Source organism: Sesamum indicum, linkage group LG3 (genome assembly GCF_000512975.1).
Source record: "Sesamum indicum cultivar Zhongzhi No. 13 linkage group LG3, S_indicum_v1.0, whole genome shotgun sequence".
Taxonomy (NCBI): Eukaryota; Viridiplantae; Streptophyta; class Magnoliopsida; order Lamiales; family Pedaliaceae; genus Sesamum; species Sesamum indicum.
This window is the reverse complement of record NC_026147.1, coordinates 894,455-903,750: the sequence shown is the minus strand read 5'-3', so window position 1 is coordinate 903,750 and position 9,296 is coordinate 894,455. Positions and strand designations below refer to the sequence as shown.

At 31.0% G+C, this 9,296-nt stretch overlaps 1 protein-coding gene across 2 annotated transcripts; it reads right to left on the bottom strand.

Moving 5' to 3' along the window:
• On the bottom strand, positions 5,581–9,000 carry LOC105156907 (pentatricopeptide repeat-containing protein At1g08070, chloroplastic). Of its 2 annotated transcripts, none has more exons than XM_011073167.2 (2): positions 8,947–9,000; positions 5,581–8,026 (listed from the first exon to the last, which is right to left on the bottom strand). In XM_011073167.2, the coding sequence occupies exon 2, from the start codon at positions 7,915–7,917 to the stop codon at positions 5,716–5,718; it is 2,202 nt and encodes a 733-aa protein (XP_011071469.1). In that variant the 5' UTR covers positions 7,918–8,026; positions 8,947–9,000; the 3' UTR covers positions 5,581–5,715. The 2 variants fall into 2 exon arrangements, with proteins under 2 accessions (XP_011071469.1, XP_011071470.1); XM_011073168.2 differs by lacking the exon at positions 8,947–9,000 and having other exon boundaries at positions 5,581–7,500; positions 7,695–7,822.

Sequence of the window (9,296 nt, the reverse complement as noted above, 5' to 3'; positions counted from 1 at the left end):
ATCTTTGAAAAAAATTGACTCTAATTTACTCTAAATAATATAGATAAATTACAAGATTGGAGTTTAGTTATAATTTGAAAATTTTCATATGAAAAATTAAATTTTCTTTCAAATGTATAGTTGACCTTAGACATTTTATGTGCCATGGCAATAAAAACCTAGGACCATTGCAATTATAGCTTAGTACAATCTTTGGTGCCTAAACCATGACAACCAATAGCCCAACAATGTTGTTCATGTACTTAGATGTAAGAAGACTTGTCAAATCTCTTTTAAATTATACCTTTTTACCATACATTGAGTATTTATAGTTGATGTTGGACTGCACCTAAACTATTTAAAATGACCGAAATGACCTTTAGTATAATTAAAAATGGCGAAATACTTTAAAGATCCGCGTTATTTTTACTTAGATCGATTTGATTGAAAATATTTGTTGATGTGTTTGGTCTTCATGATCGTTTGGTCATACTTGAATCAATAAACCACTCTAAATCGTACAACTCAGTCAATTTATAAATACATAGTCCCCAAATATCAGGCATATTCTTTTATTTTTAGGGATAATTACATTCTCCTTCTCTAAGATTTTTGTGTAATTACACATAAACCCCCTATGATTTGAAAAATTATATTTAGCACCCCTAAGGTTTACTTCTGTCTAACAAATAAGTCGCTCCATTAGTAAAAAATAATTGAATTTGTTGATATTAATAAAAATTTAAAAAAAATATACATTTACCCCCTAATTGACTTATTACTGACTTATATCAAGTCAAATAATTATTTTTATGATCAAATTATCCTTATAAGTTTTCACGTGTTAATGCATGTGAGGAGATATATTTAACCGCTACTAGGGTAGTTTAGTCCGAAAAAAATTTATTTGATTTGCAATAAATCAGTAATAAAGCAAGTAAAGGTAAATATCTATTTTTGTTCAATTTTTTTTTTAATATTAGCAAATTCAGTTAATTTTGACTAACGGGGGACCTAGTTATTAGATGAAAGCAAACCTCAGGGCTGATAGATGTAATTTTTCAAATCATAGAGGGTTTACGTGTAATTATATCAAAGCTCAAGGGAGGAAAATGTAATGATCCTTTTGTCTTATTTATCTTTTTTTGAGATTTACCTCGTACGAGCCTCACTGATTTAAACATTAGAGCACGATAATTGAAGCATATCCAATGTTGTTCTTATCGACCTTTATGAACATAAATACGCTTGGACTAATTCACGACCTAATCAACAGCTTTACTTTATGTTCAAAATTTTGTATTTTTCAAATAATTCTTATTTCTTTCAAATTTATTAAAATTTTATGGACTGATTTTTGAATACACATTATAGTAGAATATTCATGGGGGACGTTCTCACATTTTACACATGTGATACATGTTCCTTTTATTTCTCCAAGCAAAGCTCTCCGCATGGCAATGCTTATTGTGTCGGCTTGGCCTTTTATAAGTGGAGACAAAATAAAGCGCCCATAATAAAGACGTTTACTGACTGTTCTTGATTCAACACACTCCCACTATAGCGTCCGAGTAGTTGGAGTACATGTTATGTTTTCTGGCTTATGTTTTTCAGTCGTTTTGGTAGACGGCGATGGGATTGTTAGAGCAGATATTCCTTTTAGAAAGGCAGAATCAAAGTATAGTGATGAACAAGTAGGTGTAACCGCCAAGTTCTATGGCGGCAAACTCAATGGAGTCAGTTATTGTGACCCTACTGCTCTGAAAAAATATGCTAGACGCGCTCAATTGGGTGAAAATTTTGAATTAGATACTGTGACTTTGAAATCGGATGGTGTTTTTCGTAGCAGTCTAAGGGATTGGTTGACTTTTGGGCATGCTTCGTTTGCTTTGCTCTTCTTCTTCGAACACATTTGGCATGTTGCTAGAACCTTGTTCAGAGATATTTTTGTTGGTATTGACCCAGATTTGGATGCTCAAGTTGACAGCAGTCTGATACAAGACCACTTTGGTATCTTTCTCCTCTATTTTATTTTTGGAGGGAATTTTACATAGAGAACCGAAGTGAATCACCGCTTTTTTGACACTTACTATTTTCCCAAATAAAAAATCAAAAAGAAAAAGAAAAAGAAAAATCAAACAGGGATAATTTTCTTTGCTATCTTTTTTCAAGAATCACCTATTAAACTTTAGATTGTTTATCTGTATATTTTTATATAGAAAAAAATACAATTTACGTCCCTGTGATATGAAAAATAGACAAAAAAAATCTGTGAAAAATAAAATAACAAATTACCCCATGTATTTTAGAAAATAAACCAAATTATCCCTATTTAGACCATTGATATGGGGGTAATTCGTTTCATTTTTTGAAACACGTGCGGATAATTTGCTAATTCTTTTTACACAAAGGATATGTGCTCATTGGACATATTACATGGACTTTTTTATATCCACCACTCAGAACACCTACCTAAAAAACTCACTTCAGTTTTATTTTTTTTTTATTTAATTTAAACTATTTATTTCTTAATTGGCCCTTTGAACAACAATTTTTTTATGAATAAAATATTTTTAGAAAATCCTATATATAGAAGTTTTAATCTAAAGTACTAATAAGGCATTATTTGTATGATAAAGTATGTTAGTTTGTGCAGTCCTAAAATTTAGTTGCCATAGAAAATGTGTGAACATAATACAAAATTTATTTATTTCCACTTGCAAAATATGTGTAGCTAATTAAGAGCAACCATTTTTAATTAAAGACGTGCACGACATTAATTTTCAGATAATATTATTAGGAAATTTCACACGACATTGATGAATTGTTCATTAGTTGAACAATAAAAATAATTTATTATTTATCAATTACGAGATTTTGTATTTTTCTTCAATAAGATTTGGTTTATTACAATATTATTTATTACATTCAAACTCAAATATTAAATCAATACATCAATATTTCTAAATTAATAAATATATTACAAGATTTTGTATTTTTCAACAATTGTTATGAACCAATCTGCAATTTAATCATTGCAATAATTCGAAAAAATATTAGAAATGCTTATAAATACTGAATGTCAGATGACAAATATCATCTCTTAAATTCTGTATTAATATAAATCTGTTTTCTGTCTGTTCTTGAGGAAAGTCTTCGAAATTGTTATCCGCAGACTTCAGAGGGCTTTTTTGCATCCTAAAAATGAATTGTCCCATCAAACCGCAGCATATTATAGTAGAAGCAATTATCATTTTAAGAAAAATGTGTTTTGCCCGTGCCTCAAGTTAAAATTCATTTCAATTTTTTTTCGTCGTTTCTTTTCTAAGAACTAATCATAATAACGATGAAAGTATTATACTATCCAAAAATAAAAATACAAAAATAAAATAAAACATAAAAAGAAAAAACGGATTGTGTTTCAACGAATCAGTTCGAGCTCATTAGTTCGAATTGTGCTAGTACTGTATAATTTTATATGATTATATTGTAATTTATTTTATTATTTTTAGTTACGGTGATGGATTTATTGAATATTAATACACAATTTAATTTATTAAAATATTAATATAACCATAATTACCGTAAAAAAAAAAAACTAAAAAAAGAGAAGATAATTTTGAGGGTTAGGCTAACTTGAACGGATTGTTTTAGTGCCGTCCATATTGTCTTGGCCTAACACTTGTCCAAATTTCTTTTACAATTTGCTCTCAATTAGTCAATGTCTTGTATTTGGCCAACATTTTATTTTTATTTATTTATTTTTTTTTGTGATGATTAATGTCTTCTTCTCGAATCTTCTTTCACAAAATATAGGAATCATACTTTATATTTAGGTTTTGTTTGGTTGCATTGAGAGGAAAAGGATAATAGTCCTCTTTTTTCAAATTGTTTAGTATGAATGAATGAGAAATAAATCTCAAATAATTTTTTTTATTTAGAATGAAAAAAATAGATTAAGAATAAAAGACTAATTTTTATAATTTTACTGAACAACCCTTTTTTTTTATTTTGTATTAGAAAATAAATGAATTAATCTTGTACTAATATAATTTTAATGTATCAAAAATTTTAAAACTTTATTAATGAAAATGTTTATCAAATAAGAAATAAGAATATTTTTTATTAAAATAAGTATTGTCCATTTATTTTAAATTGTTTAATTTAAATAAAATAAAACTACTAATAATATTTTCGGTTAACGAATTCAAATTCAATTATAAGCGCTTTTGTTGGTACAAAAATACAACTTTATATATGATTTTCAGATGCATTGAAGAGACAATGCAAAGAAAGCAAGCATTTTTAGCGATTTTGTTATCTTTTTTTTGACAATTGTGTAAAGTATTATCAGTGGGAAAGAAAAAAAGAATTGGAGGAAAATTATATATATAGATGTATACGGCTAATAGAGTAAAATAAAAATAAAAAATGTACTTTTTTGACTTTTTGGCCTATACTTCCACTTTTTTGATCAATTTCGGACAAAAACAAAATTAAACTCCGAAGGAGTTTCATATACATCGAGTTTTACTTCACCTCCATCTCTTTCCCCTAATCAAACACTAAACTATCTCTTATACATTCCTTTTTACTTTCACTTTCTTATACTTTCATTTTTCACTCCAACTAAACACACTTTTAATGCAATTCATGTAACTTGCTTATTAATTCTATTTATTATATATATATAATCATCTAATTTTAATTAAATACTCAATTTTCAAAACATCATGCCTTTCATGTATAACTCAATCTAACAATTTTTTTAGGGGGAATTAACACGGCTTTTTTGAAATTTGATATAATCATAAATACATTATCGTTATTTGGAAAGTTAACAATACCTTTAATTTTTTTAACAATCGTCTAACAACTATCACAATCCGTCAATCTCTGTTAGGTTTTTACTCATTTTTAGTAGTAAATTGATCAAAATGCCCTTGTAGATTATAAATTATAGTTTTTTATTTTTTAAAAAAAATAATTTTTTTATGGACTAGTGGATAATTATCTTTTTTAGTTTTATAAAATTTTTCATCCACCCCATCTGTTTCTTTTTTGTTTTGTTTTATAATTCTTTTAAAAGTACAACAATGCCAAAGTTGATAATTTCAAACCCCCATCCAAAAATTTATATAATTTCATCAAACATCATAGGGCATTTGTAAATTTTTAAATAATAAAAGAGTATTTATAATTATACCAAATTCATAGGGTTTTCATTATAATTTATCCTTTTTTATTTAAATTTTAAAGATAACGACTATTACGATATTCAGTATATTAAATATGAAAAAATAATTAATTACAACCAAAGAGTTTAACCATACTCTTCCAAAATTATTTATTTTATTCAATACATTAATTATGATATAAAATAGGGTAAATCATACAGACTTTCATGATGTTTGCCATAATTATAGATATCTACTTATTATTTGAAAAATTACAAATACTTCTTTAAAATTAATTAACGGCCGTCTAATACCCTCTCGTGATAGCCCATTGTAGGGCATATTTGTTACACGACCGCTAATTACAAAAGAGTAGGTTTAATTTGTTCAAACAAAAAGAAAATATATGTAATTATGACAGATCTCAAGAAAAATTATTGTAATTTATCCTGTAAAAAATAATTAATTACAAAAGAGAGTTTAAATTGAAAATATTCCTCCAAAATGGTTAATAGGTACTGCAACATTGCGACTATGTTGCTTTCTCATCTACAACCTTTCACCAATAGTCCATGCAAGAACAATGACCATCCTTAAAATGGTGAAAACGGCTGCGATCTCTGGCAATGATCTCCCTCTTGAATATCTTTGATATTATCTTCGTAGCAGAGTGGCAGTTCCCACAAACTCGAAGATTTTTAACAATCCTTAAGGTTGTTCCTGGCTGTGTGCTGATTAAACCGAAAGCAATTGCCAACTTCTCGCTGTGCTGACACAGGACGCCTTCTTTCCACTCTTCATCCACATCATAGTACACCTCGGATGTATCCGGTACATGTCCAGCCATTTCCAGAAGCCTGTCAACTTCTTCCAGCATCTTATATATTTCATTGCTCTTTGGATGTGTCCGGTCACTGACAAGAAACTCATGTACAATGCTGTCCACTTCGATGGAGGTGGAACCGGGGACTTTCTTCATTCCCTTGTCGTTTAGAAGGGTTCTTATTCTTGCAACCTCATCCCATTTGCCTGCTCCTGCATATATGTTTGACAAGAGCACGTAAGCACCGGGATTATCTGGTTCCAGTTCAAACAGTTTCCTTGCAGCATATTCTCCCAACTCAAGATTTTTGTGAATTCTACAAGCCCCAAGAATGGAACCCCATATAGCTCCGTCCGGTTCTATCCCCATTCTTTCGACCAATGCCACTGCTTCGTCAAACAATCCTGATCTTGCTAAAAGATCGACCATGCATCCATAGTGCTGCAACTGTGGGGAAATGTTAAAATCCTGGATCATAGAATTAAAACATTCGCGCCCAAGATCCACCAAACCTGCGTGGCAACAAGCTGATAAAACACCGACGAATGTAATATCATCCGGTTGGAATCCTTCTTTAGTCATTTCTGAAAAAAGCTCAATAGCTCTATATGCATCTCCATGCATGGCCAACCCTGATATCATGACATTCCAGGAACCTAAACTTTTAGTTTGCAAACTGTAAAAGATCTGTTTGGCAGCTTCAATATTTCCACATTTGGCATACATATTAATGAGACTTGTCCAAAGCATCTCATTGGGGAAGTCCTGATAATGCTTTTCAATGTACTTATGCATCCATTTACCAAGATCAAGGGCGCCCAAATGCGCACATGCTGGAATAACATTTAAGAAAGTTACATCGTTAGGCTCTACATCATTTAGCTGCATCAGCCGAAAAATTTCGAGGGCATCTTTATACTCGTTCATATGTGCATAACCACCAATCATAACATTCCATGAGACAAGATCTTTTTCTTGTATGCTATTAAACAAACTCCTTGCCATGTTAAGATCGCCACACTTTGCATACATATCAATCATTGCATTAACAAGCCGAAGATTTGAACCATGCCCATGCTCTTCAATCCAAGATCGAACCCAAGTTCCAGTTTCAATTGCCCCCAAACGAGCACATGCAGAAAGAACGCTTAACAAGGTGCTGAGGTCAGGTGAAACTTTAGCTTTCCTCATTTCCTGAAACAAACTCAATGCATCAACAGACCGACCAATTTGAGCATATCCTGATATCATGGCATTCCATGACACAACATCTCTAAGGGGAATAGCATCGAACAACTCACGTGCTTTATCGACATAGCCTCTCGAGATGTACCCTGTGATTAATGCAGTAAAAGACACTGGATCTCTAAAAGTACTCTTGTCAAACACCTTTCTGGCATCATCTAAATTCCCATGCTGAGCATACATGTTAATAAGCGAAGTATGTACATATGCATCATCTTCAAGCCCAAACTTAAATACCTGACCATGAATTTGTTTCCCTGTATGTGCTGTCAGGAGCTTTGTACAGGATTTAAAGAGAAAAGGAAAAGTGTAAGAATTTGGTTGAAGACCAAAGATCAACATGTTTATATAATAATCCAGCGCTAAACGCGGAGAAGAGCTCAGAGAAGATCCACGAATCATCATATTGTATATGACGTGATTAGGATCATGAATGGAGTTGAAAATCGACATTGCATAAGAAAGATTACCATAAGGGCTAACAGCACAAAACTCGATGAGTTTACTCAGTGCAAACTGGGTGTTGTGGAGGCCGAATTTGATGAATTGCGAATGGATTTGCTTAAAGTTTCTTATACTTTTACATTTGGAGAGGAGGGCAAGAGATGGATGAATCTGGAGTTGTTCATACGGAGGGTCGGATGAGGCAGGGAGGAAGTGTAAGAGATTAGAAGATGCTACTACAATTGCCATATGGTTCTTCCAAAACCACCACTACCTCAGTGGGTCTTATAATAGCTCCATGAAGAGAGCAAAAGGAGTATGATAACTTCTGTCCAAGTGCAGCCACATAAGGGAATTCCTGCAAACTCCAAACAGTTACACTATTATGTAATAATACTTGGCATTGTTCAAGAAACTACCAGACTATACTCAATGCCAGTCATAGAGAAACACAACACTTGTTATAGGCAATGCAAATGGAAATATCGACTCATTTTATGCATTATTAACCATGAGATTTCTTCATAGCACTAAAACCAACTAAAAGATTTGGTGATCAGAAACTTGCCCTAGTTTCCCAACATGAATTACCTCAACCAATTCAGCATATAACCAGCAAAATTATGGCAACAACAGCTCAGTGAGAAAAGAATGTGTGCCTTTCAATATACATATATATCCAGAAAACTAGCCATTATATACATAAATAAAATAGAAATACTCATATGAATAAAAAAGAGGATCACTGTTGGTTTTTGCAATTCTGGTTAAAGAACACTGGAGACAACAATGACAATCACTTAGTTTGCATCAATTCAAAACACAACAAGCAAATACCACAAATATCAGTAATTCCATAGCGACATACTCCCAAATTTCTATATCTTGCAGCAAATCCTAATTATATATATATATAAAAAAAAGAATATTCCAGCAAAATTTCATAAATTTTCAGCAGCTAATTCAGAAAATTTAATCAGCTTCATAAGATAGATAACTATCACAGAAAAAAATGAGTAGCTCTGGATAAATGAAGATAATTCGTCAACTTCAGCACTTCATTACGAAGAAACCATCGTGATTAAGCGAGTTCACAGGACTCAATATCATGAATTCCAGCACTTAAATTCCCATTACGAAAGAATTCCAAGAATCTGAGAACTTAATTACAGAAAAACGATCGTTGGGTTTCAAGAACTTCAAAGCAAGTTTCAGAAAATTTTCAGCAAATTATTAATAAATCACAAGAACATATTGCAGAAAAGGGAAAAAGAATACCTGGGAATGGCAGTTATTTTCATCATCAGAGTTTGAATATCTGAGATATTTTCTTCTCTATCTCAACCGAATTTCAGGTATGATGAAGTCGCTTTTCTCCAAGAAGCGACTTTTCAGCTTACTCAAAACATTTTTACAATTTAAAATTTTGAACATATTTTTATGTGCATTGCCATTGGGCCACTTGGAATGTGGTTAACTCCTTTATTCTATTTGATATTTAGCGGATTGTGACACATCATTTCTGTGATCATATAATAAATACTTTATTAAAATTTAAAATATATTAAAAAAATAAAATATATAAATTAATATGTCACATTCAAAAAAATAAAAAATAAATAAGTTTA

Excerpts from the sequence above, each read along its gene's own strand:
- LOC105156907 (XM_011073167.2), bottom strand. The coding sequence starts at position 7,917 with ATGGCAATTGTAGTAGCATCTTCTAATCTCTTACACTTCCTCCCTGCC.